The 26,164-nt window shown below is 53.8% G+C and overlaps 9 protein-coding genes across 9 annotated transcripts; 5 read left to right on the top strand and 4 right to left on the bottom strand.

Moving 5' to 3' along the window:
* Positions 1-121: 121 nt before the first annotated feature.
* Positions 122-3,448, top strand: PFLUO_LOCUS827 (U3 snoRNP protein; the record flags this gene model as incomplete). The annotated part of the gene is made up of 1 exon (XM_073786044.1): positions 122-3,448. One exon carries the CDS (start codon positions 122-124, stop codon positions 3,446-3,448), a length of 3,327 nt encoding a protein of 1,108 aa, XP_073634923.1.
* A 177-nt stretch (positions 3,449-3,625) lies between these two features.
* PFLUO_LOCUS826 (uncharacterized protein) lies at positions 3,626-7,580 on the bottom strand (the record flags this gene model as incomplete). Its single annotated transcript, XM_073786033.1, has 4 exons — positions 3,626-3,824; positions 3,888-6,854; positions 6,907-7,055; positions 7,107-7,580. The coding sequence occupies 4 exons, from the start codon at positions 7,578-7,580 to the stop codon at positions 3,626-3,628; spliced, it is 3,789 nt and encodes a 1,262-aa protein (XP_073634922.1).
* Positions 7,581-7,853: 273 nt separating this feature from the next.
* On the top strand, positions 7,854-9,342 carry PFLUO_LOCUS825 (uncharacterized protein; the record flags this gene model as incomplete). Its single annotated transcript, XM_073786022.1, has 5 exons — positions 7,854-7,976; positions 8,030-8,124; positions 8,189-8,288; positions 8,343-8,760; positions 8,813-9,342. The coding sequence occupies 5 exons, from the start codon at positions 7,854-7,856 to the stop codon at positions 9,340-9,342; spliced, it is 1,266 nt and encodes a 421-aa protein (XP_073634921.1).
* A 505-nt stretch (positions 9,343-9,847) lies between these two features.
* On the top strand, positions 9,848-11,420 carry PFLUO_LOCUS824 (uncharacterized protein; the record flags this gene model as incomplete). Its single annotated transcript, XM_073786011.1, has 6 exons — positions 9,848-9,927; positions 9,988-10,064; positions 10,124-10,163; positions 10,215-10,284; positions 10,338-10,397; positions 10,467-11,420. The coding sequence occupies 6 exons, from the start codon at positions 9,848-9,850 to the stop codon at positions 11,418-11,420; spliced, it is 1,281 nt and encodes a 426-aa protein (XP_073634920.1).
* A 487-nt stretch (positions 11,421-11,907) lies between these two features.
* PFLUO_LOCUS823 (condensin complex non-SMC subunit Cnd1) lies at positions 11,908-15,743 on the bottom strand (the record flags this gene model as incomplete). The annotated part of the gene is made up of 5 exons (XM_073786000.1): positions 11,908-12,081; positions 12,135-14,513; positions 14,566-14,707; positions 14,760-14,883; positions 14,933-15,743. 5 exons carry the CDS (start codon positions 15,741-15,743, stop codon positions 11,908-11,910), a joined length of 3,630 nt encoding a protein of 1,209 aa, XP_073634919.1.
* Positions 15,744-15,983: 240 nt separating this feature from the next.
* PFLUO_LOCUS822 (Cell division control protein 7) lies at positions 15,984-17,608 on the top strand (the record flags this gene model as incomplete). The annotated part of the gene is made up of 4 exons (XM_073785988.1): positions 15,984-16,245; positions 16,304-16,748; positions 16,801-16,861; positions 16,922-17,608. 4 exons carry the CDS (start codon positions 15,984-15,986, stop codon positions 17,606-17,608), a joined length of 1,455 nt encoding a protein of 484 aa, XP_073634918.1.
* Positions 17,609-17,783: 175 nt separating this feature from the next.
* On the bottom strand, positions 17,784-18,788 carry PFLUO_LOCUS821 (ubiquitin-specific protease otu1; the record flags this gene model as incomplete). Its single annotated transcript, XM_073785977.1, has 1 exon — positions 17,784-18,788. One exon carries the CDS (start codon positions 18,786-18,788, stop codon positions 17,784-17,786), a length of 1,005 nt encoding a protein of 334 aa, XP_073634917.1.
* Positions 18,789-19,109: 321 nt separating this feature from the next.
* On the top strand, positions 19,110-22,155 carry PFLUO_LOCUS820 (uncharacterized protein; the record flags this gene model as incomplete). Its single annotated transcript, XM_073785966.1, has 6 exons — positions 19,110-19,118; positions 19,217-19,491; positions 19,545-19,707; positions 19,767-19,835; positions 19,903-21,159; positions 21,223-22,155. 6 exons carry the CDS (start codon positions 19,110-19,112, stop codon positions 22,153-22,155), a joined length of 2,706 nt encoding a protein of 901 aa, XP_073634916.1.
* Positions 22,156-23,049: 894 nt separating this feature from the next.
* On the bottom strand, positions 23,050-26,146 carry PFLUO_LOCUS819 (uncharacterized protein; the record flags this gene model as incomplete). The annotated part of the gene is made up of 10 exons (XM_073785955.1): positions 23,050-24,378; positions 24,462-24,583; positions 24,676-24,832; positions 25,190-25,599; positions 25,653-25,715; positions 25,770-25,812; positions 25,877-25,889; positions 25,945-25,954; positions 26,020-26,046; positions 26,101-26,146. 10 exons carry the CDS (start codon positions 26,144-26,146, stop codon positions 23,050-23,052), a joined length of 2,220 nt encoding a protein of 739 aa, XP_073634915.1.
* Positions 26,147-26,164: the final 18 nt, after the last annotated feature.

Below are 26,164 nucleotides of genomic sequence, written 5' to 3'. Positions count from 1 at the left end.
CAAAAAAAATTCGCTAGTTATCGGCCAAAGCTTTGATCTTTCTTCTTGTTCTGCTCGAGTTTCACTTTTCACTCCTCCAATCCTCCCAGGCGTAAATACCCTGCCTCAGTCGCCGACAAACATGTCGGAGCACACAGTCAAGCGAAGGAAGCTCAGCCCTTTGCCAGAGGACGCCGCTCCACCAGCGATGCAGTCGAAACCTTCAACAGACGGAACGGCCCAGCGCAAAGATGGACATTCTACAAAGGCCAATGCGGGAAATCGAGCAAAGGATGAGCGCTCTGCAGAGCTCGCCATGGCTAGCGGCTTCTACAAATCCAGCTTCTTCAAGCTTCAGATGGACGAGTTGCTGTCCGGCCTCAGACCAAACTACGAGAGCCGCGTGTCGAAGCTTCAGGAAACACTGCACAAAGTGAAGGATGCCATCGAAAGCCTACCCGAAAAGCCACCGAAGCATATTTCCGAGGCTGAAAAGGAGTTGCGCAGCGCCAATGGGGTTGTGGTCCCATGGCCTGAACCGCGACCCGGCAAGGAGACGAAATATACCATGTCATATACGAAGCCAACAAATATCAACGTGGTGGGAAGCCTCGCCTTGAGAACAGGTGCTCGTACCGCGGAAACCCGTGCAGTTGATCTGGCGGTGACGATGCCCAGCTCGCTCTTTCAGGAGAAGGATTTTGTCAACTATCGATACTTCCACAAGAGGGCATATTACGTCGCCTGTCTTGCTGCAGGCATCCAGGAATCGATGGTCTCCCTTGGGTTCGAAATCAAATTTGGAATGCAAGACGGCGACAGTCTCCGTCCTCTCATCTTGTTGGAGTCTCGCGATGGCAAAGAGAAAACCGCCCAGCCCCCGATTCGCATCATCACGGCAATTGAGCCCACTCTGTTCCCAATCACAAAGACACTGCCGACGAAGAGCAACATTCGCCAGGGCTCTTCTGCCGACAACTCGGAAATTAGAGAGCCAAGTCCGTTCTATAATGCCACCCTTCGGTCAGAGGCCACGGTTTCTCTCTTTCACAAAGCTGTACACTCCGCCACTCAAAAATGTGAATCCTTCCGGGACGCTTGCATCCTTGCCCGTACCTGGCTGCAGCAACGGGGCTTCCATACCTCCTTCCAAGGCGGGGGCTTCGGGGGCTTTGAATGGGCCGCACTCATGTCTTTGCTGTTCGAAGGCGGTGGTCCGACTGGGCAACCTGTTCTCATGCGCTCGTACAGTAGCTACCAGATTTTTAAAGCAACCATGCAGTTCCTTGCTGGAAGAGACCTGATGAGCCCCCTGCTCCTCTTTTCTGGCGACCTCTCCCTCCCACAAGGAGAGGGACCCATTCTATATGATGGTCGCAGGGGATTGAATATCCTCTACAAAATGACTGCTTGGTCTTATGCAACACTGCGCCGTGAAGCAGCAACCACTCTGAAGATGCTTAATGAATCCCGCGAAGACAACTTTGACAAAGTTTTCATTTTGAAGGTCGATGAACCAACATTGAAGTTTGACCGACTCGTGACGTTCCCCAAATCTTTCAACGGCGATACTCTCCGAGCCCTTCGAGAACAAAATGCGCTATATAAAGTGCTCTCCAGGGCACTTGGAGACCGAGCCAAACTCATTTCTTTCTCCAGCCACTGTGCCGACACCTGGTCTATTCGGTCAAAGTCCTTGATCAAGAAAGCTAGTGAAACTTTGTCAGTTGGGCTTCTTCTGGACGCTGAAAATGCGTCTCGTGTTGTTGACCATGGCCCTTCTGCTGAGGAGAAAGATGAGGCCGCTTCGTTCAGGTCATTTTGGGGAGAGAAGGCAGAGCTCCGTCGTTTCAAGGATGGCAGTATTTTGGAGAGTCTTGTGTGGTCTGAACAGCCATCAGAAAAATCTATTGTGCACCAAATCTTGGCATATATTCTGCTGCGGCATTTCAAAATGTCGGAGTCGGATTTTGAGTTCATCGGCGACGAGTATGATGAAAAGCTCCGCAGCCAAGGCGGGGGCATTGTGGCATACTCCAGTCCTCCTTTCCAAATGATCAACGATGCCTTCAACGATCTGGAAAGTTCCATTCGAAACATGGACGAAGTTCCTCTGGATGTTCGACACTTGGCCCCGGCCAGCCCACTTCTCCGATACACGGCGCTCCGAGTTCAAAGCTCAGGTGGAGTTGCTCACGAAGCTGCCGACATTGTGCTTCAGTTTGAAAGCTCTGCGCGATGGCCTGATGATTTCACAGCGATTCAGATGACGAAGGTGGCTTTCCTCATCAAGATCGGGGACTCCTTGGAGTCGGCAGGCACTGCCACTTCGTGCCGTGTTGGCTTGGAGAATGAATCAAGCAAAGTGCTGAATAACGCCTATCTGGATATTCTTCACACCTCAGGCTTTCTTTTCCGCCTTAGAATTCATCACGATCGTGAACAGACATTACTCGAGCGTCAACTGAAAGATAAGACCCTCAGCCCTCGGGAGAGGGAAGGAATTGCTTATGCTCTCTTCTCCTACAAGAAGCTTTTCACCCAGGCTCCGCGTCTGACACAGGCAATTCGAAGCCTATGTACTCGATTTCCGCTTCTCTCACCCACCATCCGCCTGCTCAAACTCTGGTTCAGCTCCCACCTTTTCTCTGCCCAAATTAATGACGAGTTGATCGAACTGTTGGCAACTCGAGCATTTATGCAACCCAATCCGTGGGACTGTCCCTCGAGTGTCATGACGGGTTTCCTGCGGACTTTGCATTCTCTTGCCCGATGGGACTGGCAGCAGGAACCATTCATCGTTGACCTGGGGGGAGATCTGGACCCCGATGTGACTGAGACCATCCGCACTCGCTTTTCAGCCTGGCGCAACATCGATCCGGCAATGAACACCGTTGCCCTGTTTGTCGCTTCCGACATGGATCCTGACGGTGTGACCTGGACACAATACGAAAAGCCCTCCAAGGTCGTGGCCGCTCGGATGTCCACTTTGGCAAAAGCGGCAATGAGCGTGGTTCGAAAGAACAGCAGCGACTTTGATGTGTCCGACCTCTTCCAGACTTCTCTGGCTCCCTACGATTTCATCATTCACATTCACCCCAAGGTCCTTGGTGAACGATCCGGTGCTGTGTCTAAATTCAAGAATCTGGCCGACACCGGTTCTGCTCGCGCTGGGAAGATGGCAGCAATCGAGTCTTTTGTTCATGATGTCCAGGCATGCTATAGCCAGGGTATCCTTCTTTTCCACGGAGACGAGCACTGCAGTGTGATCGCTGGTCTTTGGAATCCCCAGACTTTGAAGCCCAAGAGTTGGAACCTCAAGACAGCGTACTCGACTGCCCCGGCATCATCGGCGACGTCCAAGGACTGCGTTACAATCAACCGACCCGCCATCATAAATGAGATTGCCAGACTGGGCGACGCATTCGTGGAAAAGATCGAAACCCACGGAACCAGTGAGGAACAGTAGATTGTTTAAAGTAGTAAAAATTTCCATCTTATTTTCGAATGTACAATTAGATTACCTGATCACGCCGCTGCAATGCAAGTCTCCCAAGATAAAGGTAAAAAAGGATTGAACACAAAAAAATCACCAGCATTATATCGAACCACATGAAAGAGAAGTTATTTCACACCCTGCTTTTTTTCAAGATCCGGCCGGCCGGTCCGCTTTGCCCGACGGCACCTGAGAAGAAAAAGAACAGAACTTGTCCTTGATAGCGACGACTTCGTATGTGCCTTCATCGGAGGTTTTGATGGTTTTACGATGCTCGTAAGAGATATCATGCTTGATGTCAAGCACCTCCGACTTCTTCCCCTTCCGAACGTTGGAGCTTCGAATGTACCTGTGGTGGAAAAGAAATCGCTGTCAGCATAGACCCAGACAGATAAATAGACAGGAAACCTACGTGAACTCAAAGGGGGGCGTTCCCCAAAACTCGAAATGAAGGTCTGCTTCGCCACCTTCGTGGATGTCCACCACAGAGGTCTTTCCTCTGCTGATGCGCACGCTGGGCATCTCATGGATGACCTTGGTGATGTCCTTGTGGGCCTTGCATTTGCCACTAGCCCCGTCGCTGACCGCGGTGATGGTGAACTCACCAGGACGCTCGGCGATGCGACGGAAGTTGGTGTTCTGCGAGGTTGCCTTCCGCTGGGCGCCGTTGAAGGTATAGAATACATCGAAGGGAGCATGTCCTGAGAGTGAGAACGAAAGACGTTCACCTACACAATAGTCGGCCTTGGATTCGAGCGGAATGATGGTCGGCACGTCCGACACAGCCACTCGAACCGAAGAGGCGTCGTACTCGGTGGTTCGTTGACATCCACGCGCATCGCGCACTTTGTGAATGCTGACCACATGTTGGCCTAGGTCCAGATGACGCCGAGGAATGAGCAGGTTGTGCCGGTTGGAGTTGACTTTTGGGATGGTGACAATCTCCGGTTTCGCGTTCGAGTGATGCTTGATCATGATCTCCAGCGAGAAGGGTGGGATTCCTTCCAGAGTTACGGGGACGGTTTCTTCACCACTGGCATCCTCCTTGCAGAACCCATAGATGTGACCAGGAGAGTCAAACTTGGCAGATGGGAGCGAGTTCACCTGTTGAGTGACCAGCAGGGGGCTGCGCTTCGGGTCATGATCATAAAGGTTGTCGCCAACTTGGGTAAACTTGTAGGTGTATTGACCGGGCTCCGACGTGTCCATTTCCATCGAAGCCACATGAAGTGCGGTCCTGAGGTTCCGCGATCTCACGGAAGGGGCCCCACGATCTGCCTTTCGCCGTTGTTCGTACTGAAGACTGAACGGAGGATTGCCGGAGAGTCGGAGTTCGAGAGTATCATCGTCGCCTTGGCACACTTCAGGCTTGACAACCGAGCCTGTTTTTCCAACTGAGGATCCATCCACAGCGCTGATATGTGGTCGAGGAATCCATGAAACTTCGAACTCATTCGCAGATTGGGCCACAGAGCCTGGGCATGAGCCGTCAAACACTTCGACGAGCTCATAGAGACCTTCCCTATCCACACTCAGGGCGCTGTTTTCTTCCCAAAACATTTTCTCCACGGGCGAGGGGTTGACGTCGACATTTTTGTACCTCACCGTCCATGGCCGTTGGCCACTCAATCGTAGCGGAATATCAACTCTGGTGCCCTGCAGTGCTGAAACAGTTCTCTTCTTGTCGATCTGACCGAAAGAGGCCTGAGGAGGTTTTGAACGGGCATCGATCTTGATGCTGTCCTTCAAGTTTCGTTTGCAGCTCGACTTGTCCTTGACACTTGTCAAGGCTAAAGTGTATTCGCCGCCGCTAACTAACTTATCGGTGATGATGGTCGCCATCTCCTTTTCAGATTCGAGAGTGTGTTTGGACCTCTTCCCATTGTGAACGAGCTCATATTGCAGTGTCCAGGGAGCTTCTCCTAAGAAGGACACGTCCACAGAGACCGATTCGCCGAAACAAGTCTTGCGTGCTTCTCTCGATCCCATGAAATGGGCTGAAGCTGGTGGTTTCACATCTTGTTCCAGAGTCGGAGTTTGATCCTTCAGGGGCCGTGGAGAATAGATGGAATCTTCAATGTCCAAAAAGCGATACCGATAGTAGCCAGCCTCTGACGGAGTGAAGTCGAGTTGAGACCTTAATCCATCAATCTTTTGGGTTTTGGTCACTGCGCCCTTGCTGCTTTCAATACTATATCGGAGACGAAATGGCGGAGAGCCCGTCAAATCCAGGTCAACGAGCAAACCAACGGCATTATTGGCACATCGGTCGAAGATCTTCTCGGATCGAACAGCTAGTTCTGGCTCTGGAGGATTGTGCAAGTAACACGACGATGGCTCCAGAACTTCGCCTGGGCAGTACTGGCTGGAGACAGACGTCAAGGCATACCAGCCCGGCTCCTTGATGGGAGTTTTCTGGTCCAAATGCTTCAACACAAGAGTCCGAGCATCTTTCGGAGCATCGTCATTGCCTCTGAACGAGTAGACGACGGAGAATGGCCCATCCCCAACGTAACCGTTTCCCACCGCGTGGAAGCTGACAGGTAGGTTCACGCTATCTCCCCGAGCAACCTGTAGTGGACGTTGGTCATTGCACCCAGATAGAGACAGTCGCGGGCGTTCATGGACGGAGAACTGGTGCCACTGGGACACCGACTTGGCAGATGGCCGATCTCCGTCATCAAAGAGGGTGGAATAATTGGCGACATTTCCGAGAGCATCATGGACTTCCTCAATAGTGTAAAACCACTCTCCACCCACATTCAATGACTCGTTCAAAGGCAGGTCAATCTTCTGGCTCTGGGCCCACGAGATATCTGGTTGAGTCTCACTGAAAAGAGCGCCACTGGCCCTCTGATTCAGCAGCGGAGAGCGGAGATTGTCAGGCTGAATGTTCTGGAAGGAGAACCCGCGGTCGAGGTGGTTAACTTGGCGGCTGTACTTGATCTTCAAAGGCGGCGTTCCCTCAACCTCGAGAACCAGGTTGGACAGTTCCCCCTTACATTTGTTCGTATGCGAGTTCTTGATCAGCGCTCGCGGGCAAGAGACGACGAGTGCATCAGATGTACGCGTATGAACATCCAGTTGAGATTCATCCACCACCCGCTGTAGACGATAGATACCCGTCTTCTTCACGGGTAAGAGTAGATCCCGATGGGCGACAGGTTCTCGGTTTGCATGCCGCTTGTCCGCCTGGCGTTTCAGCTGCTTGACTTGTTTTGCCGGTATCGTCAGGGTTTCGTTTTCGCCTGTGTTCAGATCAAGTCGCAACACCTCGATCAGGATGGGATCGGTTTGATTGACGCGAATCGGGAGGTCAACCGTGTTTCTTTGGGAATCAATGCAAAGCGCCTCGCGATCGGGGTTCAAAACAGCCGACCTAGCTCAGTCAGCTCGAAGATCACACATCTACATCCGGGTTCCCAACTCACCCTTCGGGCAAAATGTGCACGATTTGTTTTCCCAAAATCAAGGACGCATTGTGTATAATATCTCCGGGTTTAACCCTCCGTTCCGAGATGGAGAGTTCGCGATCATATGCGACCTTGATCATTCCTCCAATCCAGGCGCCCATCGGAATCTGATGCGAGTTAGCCAAGGGTTGAGGTTAGAAGGCGCGAAGGCAACCCACCGGTATGCGAAACATCAAAAAGATGTTGCCCACTGCATGAACTAGGAATAGCGACAGCGTCGTGGGGAATGCCCACTCCAGCCATGGGATGCGCAACGCCTGTAGTCCAAATAAAAACAAGCCATCCACCGACACCCACTTCAGAAACAGCCACGTCGCATCCAAATCGTCAGACGCTGTCCACGACTCGTACACTCGCCAGGCATTCAGCGCCAGATAGAAAGCGACCACATAGAGACGTTGCGACGGAGCGTCGACCACGTCGACGGGGATCAAAGGCGTCGCATTTGGGCGTTGTTGGATCGCCTTGGACGGGGACTTGGATGGGGACTTGGCGGACTTGAGGGAGGACTTTAGCGGAGATCGTGCATCGCGAGCCTGAGAGCGCGTCGGGGTCTCAAAGAGCCTTCTCTTTTGTGGAAGAGTCTGGGGCGTCTGAGGAAAGGCAGACGGGAGGCGGGGCGTGCCATTCATGGCAGCAGCATTCTGTGGTTAGGGGCTATTTGGCTGAGTTGGAGAAGGCAGACAGGATTATGAGGAGGAAGAGGAAGAGGAAGAAGAGAAAAAGAGTGGTGGTGGGCAGGATCAAGAAGTCGTTGGGTGTTGTTGCACACAGAGAGAGAGAGAGAAACAAAAAACGCGTCGGGAGGAAAGAAAGAACAGGACGGGAGCTCGGTCCACCCACGCATCATTCCATTCCTGATATACTCCAACTCTCCAACTGCCAATTCATCCACTCACTTCACCATGACCGCTCGCAAACGACGCCGTAGCTCGTCGGCAGACATATCAGTCTCCGAAATCTGCCAGCGGGCGACATCCCAGGAGCGAGACAGCTGGAATGGCTTCTGTGAGATCGAGTCGGAGCCAGTAGGTGATCGATCATTCCTCGCTTCGGGACCGCATCCTGACCATCTTGCCAGGCCCTTTTCAATGTGATGCTCCGGGAGTTTGGAGTCAAAGGGGTCAAGGTGCAAGAAGTTGTTTCGCTGGACGAAGAGATGATGGCCTTCCTCCAGTATGCCTGATACATTGCCCTTTCGCCTGGATACGGAGAAGCCCTTCTAACGTGTTCTGTACAGTAAGCCGGTCTACGGATTGATCTTTCTCTTCCGCTGGCGCGAAGATGATTTCGGAAAGCAAGAAGCAAGTTGCCCAGAGGGCCTCTGGTTTGCCAATCAGGTCAGTCGTGTGAATGATCGGGAAGCTCTTCGAAGCTGAAGATGGCGAGGACAGACCGCCGACAATGCATGCGCGAGTGTCGCATTGCTGAACATCGTCAACAATATCGAAAACATCGACTTGGGAGAGAATCTTCAACACTTCAAGGATTTCACCATGCCATTCACCCCAGCACTACGGGGCGATGCAATCAACAATTTTGAGTTTATCAAAAGAGTCCACAACTCTTTCGCACGGTACAGGACCCCTTTCTTCGATGCTCGTGCTCTGGATAATGATTCCCCTAGAAAAATGGACATGCTGGGTTCGGATCTACAGCTCAAAACCGAATCCAAGTCCAAAAGATCTAGCAAGGCCAAGAACGGCTACGATGAAAATGACTCAGACGCTTCTTTCCACTTCATCGCTTTCGTACCAGCAATGAGAAAAGTGTGGAAGTTTGATGGCCTCGAACGGCAGCCCCAAACGCTAGGTAAGTGTGTGTGCGCGCTTTGAACCCGATCCTTTCTCATGTATGTCGGTAGGCGAATGCAGCGAAGAAGACTGGCTGGAGTTGGTCAAGCCGGATATTCTCACCCGCATGGCGGCATATGAAGAGGACCAGATCGAGTTCTCCATCCTGGGTCTCGTGCGCGACCCTTTGCCCGAGCTGCTGGACCAGCTTGCGGTCAACGTGCGGTGCCTAGAGATCCTCAACCAGTGTATCTTATCCCAGACAGAAGAAGAGGCGCCGGGGCCTCCACTTGATGTGCTTCAGGAGACGATACTGGGACCTGACTCCTCTCTGCCCTTGACGCGGGAGGATATCGACACGGCCGACGTGTCTGTTCAAGCGCGCGAGTACGACTCATGCTCCGCGGCACAATTGCAGCAAGCACAGCAGCAGCTCAGCGATGCGCAGCGGGGCTTGCGTGCAAGCATCCAGGAGGAGAAACAGTCACAGTGGGCGGACGCGGACTATGCCGCTGGACGGCGGTTTGACTATGCTCCCGCGGTGCGGACTTGGCTGCGATGCCTGGCCCGCAAGCAGCTGATTCAGGAACTGCAGTGGTAGTTAGTTAGCTAGGGTTATGTAGGTAATTACCTAGTTGATTCCCATAGTTCACCTTCGCTGCCATTATTATTGGTTGCCACTCGGGCACCTCATGGTCCCGCATAGGGTTGAGATTGGCCCGCTGATAGTAGATAAACAGAGGTACCTGGTACTTGGGCACGGCTGGGGAGGCTCACCACATCCCCGGTACCTGATACTTCCGGCATCTGGCCCTCGTCCTAGACTGAAAACGCACGTCACCGCCCGGCGCCAACTTTCGTTCTTTCTTTCCATTCTTTTGCATTCTCGTTTGCTTCAATCTGGAATATCCTGGTCTACGTGGGATCTGCCTTGCCCTGTCACTTGTCGAATCCCCCCCTCTTCTCTCCTCCACAATCAGAGGCAGGTCCCCGAGACGCTCCTCGGTTTGCCACCCTTTACCCACTCCCACCTCGCCTCTTCCACGAAACATTCCTCAAGTTACCCCACTCACACATCGCTCACAGCTTCAGCAACCTCACCCACCATGCCATCCGTCGACTCACCACCCGAGAAAGCCCCCGATGATTCCTCCAAGCTGAAAACCTTCCTGGGCATCCTCCGCAAGTACGCGCCCCCGCGAGACACAACACAGGAACAAAGCGCTGATGCATGTGCGTGTACTAGGTTCGTGGGTGTGACAGACATCGCCTCGGTGCGCTTCTCGCTGCCAGCGCAACTGCTCGAGCCCCGGCCGAATCTAGGTAAGTGGAGGCTTGTGATTGTGCGGGGTTCAAAAAAGCTGACTGGATGTTTCCCCAAGAATATTGGCACTACCTGGACCGACCCGAGACCTTTGCGAGGTCAGCACCCTAATCCAACTCACTAAACTAATGCTGACATATGCGCTACAGCATTGGCAAGTCCGATGACGAGCTAGGTCGGATGCTGGAGGTGTTGCGGTTCTGGTTCACTAAGGACCTGGTATATCGTTGATTGGTCCCGGAGGAAGATGATGTTTGCTGAATACACGACAGAAATACATCAAGGGCAAACCGTGCAAGCCATACAACTCGACTCTCGGTGAATTCTTTCGGGTAAGTCCCTTCGTCTGTCCCTCTGGAAGCCCTTGGTCCGCTAAACCGCTCGTCTTTGCTTTCATATAGTGCAGTTGGGACGTGTCAGATGCGGTCCCCGAAGAAGCGAACCTGCCTGGTGTGAGCTCAGGTAGTAGCGGTGCTTCTACCGTCGATGATGGCACCGGGGAAAGGGTCAAGGTCTCCTATCTGACCGAGCAGACCTCGCACCACCCACCTGTCTCGGCATTCTATATTGACTGTGCGGAACGGGGAGTCACCGCGCGCGGGTTCGACCAAATCAGCGCCAAGTTCACCGGCACCAGCATTCGGGTATCTCCTGGTCAGCACAACCTGGGCATTTTCGTCACACTCGAAAAGAGAGACAACGAGGAGTACCAGTTGACCCATCCGTCTGCACATCTGGGAGGCCTGCTGCGAGGCGCCCTGTCGATTACCGTCTCCGACACTTGCTATATCAACTGCCCGAAGACGAAGGTCAAGGCTATTCTGCAGTACCTGGAAGATGGGTGGCTTGGACGGTCTCAATATAGGTTGCAGGGGGTGATCTTCCGCTACGATCCCGACAATGACACCATCACAAATATCAAAGACGTGCCAGAGGGTGATGTGCTGGCCCGGATCACTGGCTCGTGGCATGGCAAGATCTATTTCACCCCTACAGGAACTAAGGAGCCTTCCTTGCTGATCGATATCACCCCTCTCTGCCCCATGGCGAAGATTCTCCCTCCAGACGAAGAGCAGCTGTCCAACGAATCGCTCAAGTTCTGGTCGGATGTCACCTCCGCCATCGTTGACAAGCGGTTCACCCAGGCCACCAAGCTGAAACAGGAAATCGAGGAACGGCAGCGACAGCGGGCCGCAGAGCGCAAGGAGGAAAACGAAGAGTGGAAGCCGCGCTTTTTCACTGGCGCAGTCACGCCACTGGGAAAACCGGAACTGACCGAAGAAGGACAGAAAGTCCTAGAAGGCATCCGGTCCGGCAACTACGCCTTGGAAGAGAGCGACGTGCAGGGCGCATAAAGCAAACGATTTGATCATGTTGATTCGATTATTGTCCGTGGCGTATCTGGCATGCGACCATGCAAACTCGGCGTCTCTTTGTTTTTTTTCCCCATCTGGTCTGCCTTGCTTCTCGTCACATACTTAGATTTTTAACATAAGGGACCTGGCGCTCTTCACGTATCTTTTTTTTGGTCCCTCCCCCTTCCCTCCTGGCCACTTCTGTGGATAATAAATAGCAGTGGTCACTGCGGCCCGAAGTTGCACCAGGCTTTCAGAATGAATAATAGAAGTCATGCAGAATTTTAGAGTGTCATCTTGTGCAATCCCTCGTAGGAATTACAATATACGCTAGAAGAGACCTTTTCCGGAGACGGAGCTGTTGACAGATTGTACTAAAAATTCATTACCAAAACTCCACGAAAACCCAATCCTCCTTCCAGTTGCACCCATGCTCAATACAAACAATGTACAGATTATAGAATATGTCAAGACCGACATGGGGAATCTAGGCCGCCGCACTGGCAACCTTGGTGAAGCCTGCGGTAACGGTCTTTGTGATTTCCTCATTCTTATGCGGCAAAAGAGAGAGAGCATACGCAACATCATTCCACTGCCGCTCTGTCTCGCACCTTGGTAGCCGTGCAGCCAACTTGTCGGCCAGCTGACGGGCGTGTTTCTCCTGAAGACATCGTTAGCACAGGCATTGACCTGGGTGGGAAGAGAAATGTGTACCTTTTCGACGAACCCAATCAAGAACTTGATGATCCGACGCAGCGAGACCTCCTCGAGGTTGCGCTCCGCACTCAGCAGACTGAACATATCGACAAAGTGGTTATACACGGCGTTGTCCTTAGTAGCCAGTTCAGTGAAGAACATGCGCGCCAGATCCGCAATCTTCTTGTCATCATCCTCCAGGCATTTGGCCATCTCACCCAGCTGACCTTTAACTTTGACCTGACCGGCCAAAATGAGGAAGGTGAGAGTCATGAGACATGTGCGCTTCACAGAGGCCTCGTCGTCATTCAAACGGCGGTACAGGAAGTCCGTGTTTTCATCGATGAGATGGTTGAAGCTGACTGCCATGTCGCCGAGCGCAATCACCGCGTTACTTCGCACAATGGGATCCTCAGACCGTTCCATGATGGTGATCAACAGTGGCAGGTTTTTCTCACAGTACTCAGCAGACACACACATCAGCTTAGCCATGCAAAGTGTCGCCGCGGCCTGCAAGTAACGATCTGGGTACGCATTGTTGTTCGCGCAAATCTCAGTCACAAGAGGGCCGAACTTGGCCAGCAGAGAGTTCTCCCCATAGAGAAGCTCGCGTTCCCGAATGTGGGCCATGGCATCTTGGAAATCGTCTTCGGTAGTACCCCCGATCAGGTCGAGCTCGTCGTCCTCGGCGTTTTCGTCCTGCTGGGGAACAGGGTTTGCAGGCTTGTTTTTCTCCTGCTCGGCTTTGCGGCGTTTGAAGTCCAGTTCACACAGCTCAAGGTGCACAATCTGCTTGATCGCGATGTGGCCCACGACGTAGAGCAATTGCGAGAGAGCAGCGGACGAGGCTTTTGGACCAGATCCCTGGGCGTCACTCGATGCTGTTACTGGTCGTTGGTCCTCTCCTTCGGCAGAGGTGTGGGAAGAGGAGGGACGTTGCGCATAGGGCGAGAAAACAAAGACGGTCTTCCGCCGAAGAATGTCGGAGCAGAGAACATCGGGGTGTTTGGATAGGGTGTAGATAGCGCTGATTGCTTGCTCAGCCACGCCGTACCACTCTTTGCTATTCGAGACAATTTCCAGCATAGATGCGAGTTTTGTCAAGACGGCATGGTCATTAGGAAGCTTGGAGATGGCGACATCGCGGGATTTCGCTTGACGCCCGGGAACCATTCGTCGCAATGCAATGCAAGTGTATTTGGCAAGCACAAGATCCGACCTTCCCAAGCCTCCAAGACCGATCCGCAACATCGCTTCGGTCTCCTTGACCACGACTTCTGGGTCTGCGAGAGCGAGCATGCCGAGGACAATAATGGCCCCGCGGCGCTGGGTTCGCGAGATCTCTTTCTTTTGGACACTGTAGACCTGCCACAGCTTGGCAATCACCGCCTCTGATATATGGCCCGCCTTCATCATGGTAGAGAGTAGTTGCTCAAGGCAGGTGAGTTCAGCTGGTGTCGATCCGAAGGTCAAACTGATCATATTGCGAGCGATATAGTTTGCAGCATCATTGGGGCTGAAAGAGTCCGGTGCATCAAAAAAGAGACCCTTGTAGGAATCGATCAGGTGCGTCTGGACACCCTTGCCTTCGTCGCTGTTGCCCTTGGTCCAGATCAGACGGATCATGCGGCGAATTCCACTGCGAGCCGTCTCCACCTTGTACGCATCGAGAACGACGAAGAAGTCCATGGCCTCGATAACTTCGCTCTTATTGCGAGATGAGAGCAGTTGTGAGACAACAGCGGAGGCCGTATGAAGCACTTCGATGAAGCGAATTGCCTCATTATAGTACTTCCTCGTTAATTGCAGCCGAGTCAACAACTCAGACGTCGCTGCTTGTTCCGCGGCCTTTTCCATTTCGGCTTCTTTCTGCTCCTCGGTCATGCGGGGCGCTTTGGAAGGAGAGTCGTCCGGCATCTGAGTGGCCTCGTCTAACAGGTCCGGGTCAACCACCTGAGTGACTCCCTCAAACCCTGGGGTTTCGGGAGGCCGCAACTCATTCAATTCGGCATCCACACTGTCAAGTCGGGCTGTCCATTCTTTGTCCGAAAGCTGTCCACCGTGCATCACGCTGAATGGATGGGTGGAAACAAGCTTGGCGAGCAACTTAATGGCGTTTCGACGAACGTTGCTGCTCTTATCTTCCAAGCTTCGTGCGGCCAACTCAGCGGCTGCTTGTCGCCTCTTGGGAAACTTCTGCTCCAAATCGCATATTCTCATGAACACCTGGATGGCTCGGCAGCGGCAGTAGGGATTGATATCGAGGAATCGTTCCTCCAGGACATCGAAAAAGGCATTGATCTGGGTCTTGTAATTTTCACTGCGCTCTTCTTGTCTGCTCAGATCGGAAATGAGGTTCCCGCAAACTTCAACGACTGCGCAGCGGAGGGTATATGACTTGAATGGTGTCAGTCTAGACATGGGGTAAACAGGTGGGAGATGTAGATACTTCGCTATCAAGTTGTTTGGCCAAGAGAGTCATTTGTTTGATGATCAGCCTGGGGGCAAGTCCAGAGAGCTTCACAATAAATGCCGACACGGACTTGGGTCCTCTGGTGTCATTGGAGTTAAATTCCTTATTTCCGAGCTCCCTATACAGCGTGAGCACTGGACTATCAGATAAGGCAGTGGACACGATCATACTTTAAGATCTCATCTGAGAGTTGCGGATAGTCATATTGCTCTGCGAGGATATGAAGGAATTCGGCCATGGGTTCCGACAGATGCTCGAAATAAGTCAGGCTCTGCACGATTGAGGTTTGCGCTCCTGCGTGTCTGGTTAGAATAATGCACAACACCACGTCTTCTTAACCTACCGAATGCGTGGCCATGGTGCTTGACCGCAATGCATAGAACCTTGAAAGCGTGCATGCGAATGGCCATGCTCTTGACGCGCTGCTCGCTCTCAAGAATGAGATAGATTGTGCGGGTAAACAGATTAATGAATGTATCACGATCCGAAGTGGTCAGAAATATGCGTCCCAGTTTAAGTTTCATCACCTTGCACATCGTCTCCATCGATATTTGGATCTGCGGCGTCCAGTCCCAATGGCCATCCTTGGCCGACTTCTTGGATTTTCCTGCTCCTCGGCGCGCGGGTGCGGCCTCGGTCGATTTTTCTGCGGCTTTGACTTCAACGGCGGAGAGAGCCCACTGGAGGAGAAATCCATACATCTCCAGTAGCTGCTTGTGGTGTTGGATAGCATCCTGCTCGTCGGATTCGAGGTCGGTGTGAATCATGTCCGCCTCAACCGAAAGTCCCGAGACAACTAAATCCAGGAGTTTGCTGAGTGGCTTGGTGGGGAGAAGGGTTGAGTATCTGCAAGAGTTCAAGAGTTCAGAGTCGATTCCAGATGGGCCACGGGGGAGTTGGGAAGGGACCGGGGCGCACTTTAAAAGAAGCTGCAGGGAGTCAAAAAACGAGGATCGCGTCAATCCTTCTGGGTTCTCCGCCACTGCGTCCACGATGGGGTTCAGGACATTGTCCACGAGGGCGGCGGACAGCTGCTCGGGATCGGACTCGCAGTCCAGCAGCTCGGGGTCGGCATCGGGAGTGGGGATGGAGAGGGGATCGCTCAAGTAGTACTTTAGCGAGTCGTTGATGTCGAACTGTATTCTGTCCTCCATGGTTGGATATGTATGTGTGGTGTGGTGGGATGGGAAGGAAGATGGATGGATGAGCGCGATCAGTTGCGGCGGGGAGAAACAACCTCGATTAGTCAGCTGTTTTGTTTTTGCCTGTTTGGTGCGGGGCGGTAACTATGGGCAATAAGGGCAGCAATGCCCGCGTTCTGTACTGTCTGGAACTAGCTGGTTACTAGAGACACAACAAGCCCATCCGTGTTTCTCCCATGCCCTCTGCCCCTCATGTCCGCTCTTCGTGCGGCCCAACCAGAGGTGTTTGAGCTTCACCGGAGCAGTTCATTTCGACAGCCGGGCTCAATGAAGCACAGACACGCGTCTGAAGAGGACGATGGGTCTGGCGGCAATACCGACGCCTCCCAGGACCAGGCCGACTTCGAGGAGGAAGAAGAAGTCGACGAGTCAGTCCGCGAGGACATGAAGAAGCTGGAGGACACTTTTCCGGGAATCTCAGATCGGTTTCGTCTGGTTAATCGAATCGGAGAAGGTATGGTTACTTTTTGACTGAGCAAACGGCCGAGCGACTGACAATGTGCCAAATGCAGGCACCTTCTCTACGGTGTACAAAGCAGAAGACCTGCTGTACGATCACTACACGAACGACTGGGATATCTTTGATCAGGCCCAACACGACACCTGGGCCAGCCCCCCCTCCAAACGGCGGCGCGTTGAGGGCGAACCTGTGGGGCGGAAGAAGGCGCGCTTCGTGGCGTTAAAGAAGATCTATGTCACAAGCAGCCCGATCCGGATTCAGAACGAACTCGAGCTGCTCCATGATCTGCGAGGGTGTAAATCGGTGTGCCCTCTCGTCACGGCGTTCCGGTACCAGGACCAGGTCGTGGCGGTGCTGCCCTTCTTCTCACATACCGACTTTCGCATTCAGTATCGCACTTTTATGGTTGCGGACATGCGCCATTATCTGCGATCACTCTTGACTGCGCTGCAATCAGTCCATGAGCACAATATCCTCCACCGGGACATCAAGCCTACGTATGCTTTCTGCCTTCTTGTTTTCCTTGCTTGCTGATGACCATCTTTGCAGCAACTTCCTCTATAACCCGGATCTGAAAGAAGGGGTCCTGGTTGATTTTGGCCTGGCAGAAGTGAGACTTCCTCCAGACTCATGCGACACACAGGAAGCTAATCCTCTTTGACCTCTACAGCGCCAAGGATCCGAGTATACCAGTCCATGCCTCTGCGCGCACCCAACCTATGTTCGCCGAAGTCGAATCCTTTCCAGCTACTATTCCAAGAACCCCCCGGCCAATGGGTTGTCAGCTGGTCACCCCAAAGCCGACTCTCGGCCATCGAGACGCGCAAACCGTGCTGGTACTCGTGGCTTTCGAGCACCGGAGGTTCTTTTCAAATGTACTTCACAGACCACAAAGATTGACCTGTGGTCAGTCGGCGTCATTCTCCTCACCTTGCTTGGACGCCGGTTCCCCTTCTTCAACTCCGCGGACGACATCGACGCGATGATTGAAATGTCCAGTATCTTTGGAACGCGCCGCATGAAGACAGCGGCGGCCCTGCACGGACAGATATTCGAGACGAACATCCCGACCATCGGAGAGAAAGGGTATAGCTGGGAGAAATTGGTCAAGTGGTCGAGCTGTGTGGAGGACTTGACCGAAAGCGAGCAACAAGCAACGCGCCTGTTGTCCGGATTGATGGAGCTGGATCCCTCCAAGCGTCTGAGTGCCGCAGAGGCCCTGCAGCACGAATTCTTCCTCAACCCCATCCTTCATGATGTCGAATGGGGAGGCCACCCCGACGATGAAAGTGTGGACTCTGCCGAGGAGGACGGTGGAGGCGAAGACGAGGAAGTAGACGAGGTCGCCATGGTATGAGACCCAAAATTTGTACGATATATGACGCATTTCAATGCTTTCCATGCCACAACTGCTCGCTCCTATGGTAAATCCTAATGAAAATGTCCCAAGGGGAAACACAAATGCCTGTATACTATATCGCCCCGCGAAATGCGTATACTTTAAACATTGCCCCTCCCCCCTCCCCCAAATGCTAACCGGATTCCCCAAAATCATAATGGCCGGTCTCCGTCGCATGCTGGGTAGCCCCCTTCTCTCCAGTGAAGGTGCCGCCACAGGTGTTGCACCGGAGAAGGAAGCCAGAGGTGTCTGTGTAGTAATGCTTGTTTTGGAGGGTCCGACCCATCTCCTTGGCCTTCTCCAGAACGACCGGGTCGGCCGCATCAAAGACCTTGGTGTCATCGGTCGTGAAATGATTGGCACGAGTGTACGGCGGAGCAGATGGTGTGAGTGCCAGGACGTCGTAGTGGATGCCAGAGTAAACCACAATACACCGAGTCGGAGCGCCCTCGTTAAACTGAAACATGTGCAGTGTCTGCACGTCAATTGAACAGATTTCGATGTTGAAATATTCGCTCAAGGCCTTGAGTTCAATCGCCCCGCCCCATGAATCCTCATTCTGGATCCAGCGACAATATTCGTCCGGGTTTTTGCCCAGAATCGCTGCGGTATATTCGGTTGGGTTTGTTTGGATGGCCCCTGCCACTATCGAACGCAGCTCGACCATGGTGTCCATGTCGCCCATGACGGCCGCGCCCACCGCGCGGAACAGACACGAGTTGTCGTCGGGCATGACGCGGAGCACAAACGTGCCCCCATGCTCGGGAGAAGCAATCTCGGGCGGATCATCGGCGGTCTTCTCATGCTGTGATTGGAGCGGTTGCTTGGATGGCTGCTGGGGGATTGTTGGAGTGGGCTCCTTGGGTGTGCCCCCACTCACTGCAGGCGCCGGGGCAGCTCCCTCTTTCTGGGCCACGATCAGTGATTCTCCGTTGAGGTTGACTCCAATATCTGCCAGCGTCTGATCGGGCTGCCAATTCTCCAGGTCTAGCGGTCTCAGATCGGGGTAACCGTATTTAACGCTGAAAGCACCGAGGCCCGTCTTCTCCGCGATCTGAGCCCGGAGATCTTCGACGGTGGCCGAGTCGTCCAACGTGACGGTCGACTGACCCGAGGGTCCACGGACACGGAGTCGCATGGTGAGGCGAAACCGATAGAGGAAGTGTGTCGAGGGAGAAGAGACGAAAGATGGCGGTTCCTGCGGCCGAGGCCCACTACTGATAGTGATATGACGCGACCGGTGTGGGGGGGTAGATCCCTACACTAGGGGACCTTCGGTAGCTACGAGCTCAGGAGCTGCGCGAGATCGTAGTGGAAGAGAACCATGGGGTCACACGACAGGCTGGCCCGTCCAGGGAGACTCGGGGAACCGGGCAGTGGATTGGGTGATCGGCTCGTTGACACTGGCTCTGTGGAGAATCGAGCACTACAGGCCTGGACTACAGCATGGTATCTGCCAATGTTGGGGGTGAGTGAGTGGAAATGCAATGGAAGGGATGCGAGAGTCGATACCACGGTAATACACGGGCGACGTAAGATATTACATTCTGCTGACTCAGCCCTCAGCACCGGCGAAACATTCTCCTACTGTTCTCGCTCTCGCTCTTCGTGTCCGATTCGCAAACGGTGTCTAGCCTTCAGGTTTCAGTCCCCGTCGCATCCTCGAATTGTTGCATTTGGTCCAACGCATCACCGTGGGTGCTCGTCAACGGCATGGCGTCGGAGGAAAGCTCGCAGCCGGACCAGCCCGTCAGGTCGATTGAGGGCGATGCCCTGACCGAGGAAAAATGGAAGGGCATGACGGAGGTTCTCAGCGCAATTTATGACCACAGAGAGCCAGAGTAAGTCATTGTGTCTGCGTTGGCGCGTCTGTCTAACTGGGTTTGCGCCGTAGTGGTTACGACCCGTCGCGACTGTTCCAACGCAGCGTGAACAAGCGCATCGTCCCCGATTACTACGACATAATCAAGGAGCCGATGGCCTTGAGTATTCTGAAACAAAAAATCAACAAACGCGAATACAAGCAATTTGGGGATTTTGTGCGCGACTGTGTTTTGGTATGAGAGACTCCCTCGCCTGCGACGAGAGATGAGCCCACTAACATGTCTCTTGCTAGATCCCACATAATGCCCAAACATACAATCGTCCCAAGTCCCAAGCCTATGAGGATTCGATCATCATCAAAGTACGTGAGAAAACCAACTTCCTTCAAGACGCGACGCGACGCGACTAACCACGTCTGTATCCGACAGGATGTCTTCGTGGCGGAATTCCAGAAGCTGGTAGACCAGGGAGTGATCTCTTCGGAGGAGGCTGAACTGCCCGATCTGGGAGAAATTCCAGAGCCGGACCCTCTCCCCGAAGAAGAGGAGGAAGAGGAAGAGGAGGAGGAAGATGACGAGGAAGACTCGGACGATGAGGGCCGGCGAAGGAAGAAACCAGGGCCGAAACCAGGCTCCAAGCGTGGAGTGAAAGACCCCAACCAGAAATCTGCCCATGAACCCAAGAAACGAGGACGCCCCCCTCGGGTGGATACTCCCATGGAGACCAGGATCAAGACCATCTTGAAGGGCATCCGGAAATTCAAAGGGTCTGGCGGTTACTTGAAAATTGGCCACTTTGAACGACTCCCCGACAAGGCCGCCTACCCGGACTATTACATCGAGATCAAGGAGCCGATTGCCATCGATATCATCAAGCGCAAGTCGAAGCGCAAGAAGTACCAATCGGTCGATCACTTCATGCGCGATCTGGATCTCATGTTTGAAAATGCCAAGCTGTACAACCAGTCGGACAGCCAGATCTACAAGGATGCGGTCGATCTTCAGAACGAGTCGCGCAAGTTGGCCGAGCAAGAGAAGAAGAAGCCTGACAGCGATTTCCTCATGGAGGACGGTCGCTTCCCACTGCCGGATGGCATCCTGTTCCGCGGCGAGCTGTGGAAGGTCGGAGACTGGGTGCACATTCAAAATTCAAACGACGTGACCAAGCCCATTGTCGCGCAGATCTACCGGACCTGGCAAGACTCGGAAGGGGAGAAGTGGATCAACGCCTGCTGGTATTACCGTCCGGAGCAGACGGTGCATCAGTTCGAAAAGCATTTCTACCCGAACGAGGTAGTCAAGACTGGGCAGTACCGCGACCACAGGATCGATGAGATCGTGGACCGTTGCTTCGTCATGTTTTTCACTCGGTACAGCCGGGGCCGCCCCAGGGATCTTGCACCAGACAAGGAGATCTACGTTTGCGAAGCTCGCTACAACGAGGAAAAACACAAATTGAACAAAATCAAGACCTGGGCCAGCTGTCTTCCCGACGAGGTGCGAGACAAGGACTATGAGATGGATCTTTTTGATATGCCGCGGAAGATCAAGAAGATCCCAAGTCCGATCAAACACCTGCTCAAGGATGATGCCAAGGAGACCGACGATCTGCCCAAACCGACCTGGGGAGCGGACAACGCACCGCCTGTTGTGGGTGCTGTCCATCGCCGCCCCCGGGATGAAAATGTGAGTCCCAAAACACTGTCAAGTTACGCAACCCCCAAACTAACCACTCCATTCTGTTTTTAGGAATCTCCGCCACCAGAGCCCACCCCATCACCTCCACCTGTACCCCCGCCCACCATGGCTCCGGCTGCGGCTCGCCAATCCTCCCTGAGCCAAGGACTTGCACGGCCCAGTATGAGCAGCCCAGGTGGTGCTGCACTCTCTGGGGTTCCTCCACTTCAAGCCCGCTCTCCTGCGGCGCCAACCCAGGTCTCTCCAGTACCCGGCCCCGCGGGAGCGTATCCGCCGCAGATGTACCAGAACCTCCAGCGCCGTCCCAGCAACTTCGCTCAGCAGTCGCCTCACGTGGCCGCCGGTTACCAGGCATCGCCTGCCTACGCGCAGCCATCTCCTTACACCCCTTACCCAGCCAACCGCCCGCAGCCTGCGGTGTACAACCCCAACGCGCCCCGTCCAGTTGAAGTCTTCAACCTCAGCGACGCCGCCAACGCGGCAATCCCTCCCGATATCCGTGCGCAGTTTCACTGCGACGACAAAGGCCGCGTGCTCTTCTTTTCCTCTCCTCCCTTGGACATCATCCCCCCTTCGCAACAGAAACTGAGCCATTCCCTCAAGTACATGGCCACGAAAGAGGCGCGCCAGAAGCGAGTCGAGGAAAGAAAGCGCAAGAGAGCTGAAGAGAGAAGGGAACGAGAGGAAGCCGTGAAGCGCTTGCGGGCTGATGAGGAGACGGCCCTCGCCAGCCGGGTAGAAGCCCTTGCGCCCAAAGCAGTGGACGCCATGGTGCAACAGATCGTTGCTGGCACAGATGAGCTGTACAAGTGGCTCTACCAGGACCAGGCGGACAAAGTGCGTGCGGCCGATGGCAAGATCCGCGAGCACGGCATTCTGGCTGATCGCGTGGCGGTGGAGCAAATCACTCGGATTCAGGCACAGTCCACACACGAAGGTCCTGCGGATCTCCAAGGCAGTGCACAATACCAGGACGAGATCTAATGCAGAATGAAAGTGGACTGAGGATTTTGTTTACATTGGTCCTCTGTTTTGATACCGAGGCCGAGGCATTTCAAGACTGGAGTTTTCTGGGTGGGACAAGGGCATATCTCGGAAGGAGTTAGGACGTATGTATGAATAGGGTCAATCTAGGAACCAATCCAATCCACATTACCAGATCAAAAATAAATGGACGTAATGTGAGATGATGAATCACATCTGTTTATTTGCACAGCACCGCGTTAACCAATTTGTACATGATTTGAGGCTCTCGGCGGCACACGTTCCATGAAAAACGAAAACCAAACAAAAGCACCAAAGAAACACCCACATAAAAACCCGGTCGTTGACTCATGAACCAAACAGAGCAGGAGAGGCGGATCAAAATGACCTAACACAAGAAACCAATAGAAAAAAAAAAAGCCCAAGATTGTGACCAGGAAGTCCGACAAGAAGTCAGACACCACAACCCAGGAAACGAGATAGATCGTCAAAACATCGAAGTCAAGAAAGAAGAGAAGAGAAGGGAGGATAAATACAATAGGTGGCCAATCTGCAGGCGAGGCAAAAGCATCCCTTGGCAAACAAGAGACGAGTCTAAATGAAAAAGATGGTTGAGTTGGTCAGTCTATGACGGGTGCAGAGGATTGAATGGAGGGAGAAGTCGAAGTCTCCGGATGCCCAGTGTCTCTTTTTGTGTTGAACCATGACTCCATGGGATACCAGCCGCGAAAGCCGGTGACTTCCGATGTTTTTTTTGTGACGCTCCGTATGCTGTTTTTGTGTCCCAGTAAAACGATTAAAAACTCCAATGCCCTCTCTTTTGGTTGATATGAACAATGTCCGAAGGCGTAAATGTCGCTTGGCCCGTGTCGTCGTGAAAAGGATGAAATATGATTAAGCGGCGGAATCCTCCTTGGTATCGGAGTTCCAGGATGCGCTGTTCCGCTTGTTGCCCTCCTCTTCCTCCATGGAGAAGACCAAGTCGCTCTGCTCCTCTTCGTCGATCTTACTTGTAGGTAACGGAGAGGCCATGGAACGGTCCAGGCGGCCACTGCTGGTCGGCCCAGTGCCGGAAGAGTGGCGGACAGGGCCTGGGTGGAGAGACATGCCGCTGAGCTGCTCGGAAATCATAGACATTGAGGACTGGCGGCCAGGGCTGGAGACAAATGGTGAGCCGTCTTGGGATGTGCGGCTGCCAATGGGGCCCAAGCTAGGGCTGCCAATGGGGTTCAAAGACGATTCACGTAGCGGAGAACCAATGTGCGGGTATGAGGATCCGTGGGTATCGTCTTCTTTCTTTTGACGCTGCTTGGCAAACAGCGCACCAAAACGAGACGGACTGGAAGCCAAGGGCGAGCCATTCTTGGAGAAACTGGAGCTGGTCATGCCCAGGCCACTCATGTCGCGGTGGCTCGAACTCACGTCATGGTCGGTCCGCGAGAGTCGACGCAACTTTTCCTGTGGCGTGAGGACATCATCATGCAGGTTAATTGGCAGATAGTCCTCCTCCATGGGGAAATCACCCTCCGCCCAGTCATCGAGGGCAGCGGGTCGGGGCACGGACGCGGAGAGCATGCGTGGTTTGACGGGGCGTGAGGAGTGCAGGAACCGGGGTCCAATGGTGTCATCAGGAGCAGGGGGCGATGATCCGATGTTGGACGAATGCTTCCGGTAATCAGACCCTTGTCCAAAATCACGCAGGTTCCGAAAAGTGTCTGCGCCGGGACGCTGTGCCGGTGGAGACAGTTCGACGCCAAATTTCGAGGGGACGGAGGCCGCTACTGGACCATAGCGGGCGGCATGCGAGATCCCTTGGCTGTCGAATGAGGCTGGGAGTGGCGCATCCAGGGCTGTCAGATTATGGTGATTCGGCGACATGGGAAATCGAACGTCGTCCACCGGTGAGCCATACTTGGAGCCTGGGTCCGAGGCCAACCCGGCATCAATCGTGGGGATCGTATCATAGGTGGGCTGTTGCTTTCCATGCAAGGCCGGGAATTCCTCCTGCTGAGCATATCGAGGCTCGTGACCGTTCATGCGTTGCTGCGAGAGGACGGAGTTGGTTAAGGCGGAGTCCTGGTTGACATAGGTCTGCGGATTGACTCGGCCACCGAGGTTCAGATGGCTACCGCCCATGCTCATGCCTCCAGTCGGGCGATTGACCCGACGTCCATCGGGGAGGATATGCGCCAGTGCACACTTTGCGCCAAACTTGCAGTTGCCCTACATCGAGAAAATAGAAAGGTTCATCAGCACCTCGGGAAAGCCGGAGCCAACGGGTTCGAAACTTCTGGCTGAATCCATACCTTTGTAAAGTATTTGCATGGAGCATAGTCCACGGCCGAGTCGGTTGAATGTAAGAAAGGACAGGCGGGGCCGGCCTGACAGGCACCCTGGCGGAAGAATTTGCAGGGAACATGTTTGGTGTCTATGGAGGAGATGATTTAGCATGAAGTCCCGAGATAGAGTGGAGACCCAGCACAATGGTGTGGATGAAAGGATAAGAGAAATCAGACGTACTCTTGTTGCCGGGGTTGGGCGGGCTGCGAGCCATGTCGAGGCCCGAGTGGTTGCGCGAGTGGCCATTCTGGACAGGCTGCCCGGAAGGCACAGGAAGCGCGCGACCTCGCATGTCGGGACGATTTGAGCCAGCAGAATCCTGACGAGAGGCCGACACCTGCATCGCCGCTGATTTTGGAGGAAGAGAAGAGAGGATAAGAAAAAAACAGGAAGACGGAACGAGAGAGCGAGAGAGAAGATGAGGAGAGCAGAGTGGGGGAAGAGAAGGTCCGGGCGGTCAGAAGTATGTAGTCAGCGGTACATGCATTCTTGTTTGCCTGATCACGACTTCACTAGATATGCTCTGCTGATGACTATGAGTGTGACCAGATCAATAGTCGTTCCCCCTAGACTCCGTGTCAACTGATCCGTGAATCCCTTCTCTATTGAAGCTTCCCTTCCAGCCCCAGCGACTCCTACGCCACATGACCTGGTCAGAGCTCGGGTCTGATAATGATAGCCCGGAGGTACTTACCCACAGCTCCGGCGCAGTCATCCCCTCCGGCAGCACCTCCGAGCAGATTCCCCACAGCTCGCGACAAATGCGACGACGCACCGCGGCTTGTCGCTGCCAGAGTTTCCATTCCTGATCGAGCGCTTCCCGTTCGGCGAGCGAAATCTGGACCGCATCGGCGCCGTCCAGCGCGGCCAGTCGAGCTTGGATGGCGTCTCGTTCGTTTTCGAGTTGGAGGATGTCGTGACAGATCCCGGTCAGCCGGGGTCGTGCCTCGAAGGCTGCCAGTCCCGCGCGGGCCTCTTTCTCGGTCGCTGTGAGAGCGTGAAGCTCGTCTTGAAGTTGCTTTTGCTCCTGTCCCAGAGAAGCGAGCGCATCGGCGATGGAAGTATCGGACGTATCCTGCAAAGTATGATAGACAGTCTGCTTCCCTAAACCTGGATTCAGTAACTGCAGGGCAGGCAAGGTAGAGATATCCACGGACCGGAAACGCGTCCTTCAATCCGCTCATCTTGATGCAGTTTCTGGAGGTGCTTGGCCGCTTGCGCTGTAGACGATCCGTCAGTAGCAGCGCATCATGGCGTTGATAGACAGTCCTCACCTTTGCTGACTTTATTGTGCAGATTCGCCGAGACCTCGATGGCCTTGGAATTAATTGTGTCAGTCAATATATGATGTAGGATAGGACATGGGAAGCCCCAGGCAGACCGAGTAAGGACGACTGCGCCAACTCCAGGTCAGCCACAATCCAGTGGATCAAGAGATGAAATACGCACTTCTGTTTGCCTGGAAGGATCAGAGCAGTCCAGGTGAGCAGCGGAGGGATACGTATGTGTAGCAAGAACACTCACGAAGATACTCGAGGACCATGGCAGCATCTGTGCCCAGTCCAGTCAGTGGCCTTCCAGTGACTCTGTGGAACGAGAACGCACCATCAGTCCCGCCTGCCGCATCTGTCTTGCTCTTGCGGGGAGCCATGATGATGATAGTGAGAGA

Source organism: Penicillium psychrofluorescens (genome assembly GCF_964197705.1).
Source record: "Penicillium psychrofluorescens genome assembly, chromosome: 1".
NCBI lineage: Eukaryota > Fungi > Ascomycota > Eurotiomycetes > Eurotiales > Aspergillaceae > Penicillium > Penicillium psychrofluorescens.
This window is presented reverse-complemented; position numbering and strand designations above follow the sequence as displayed.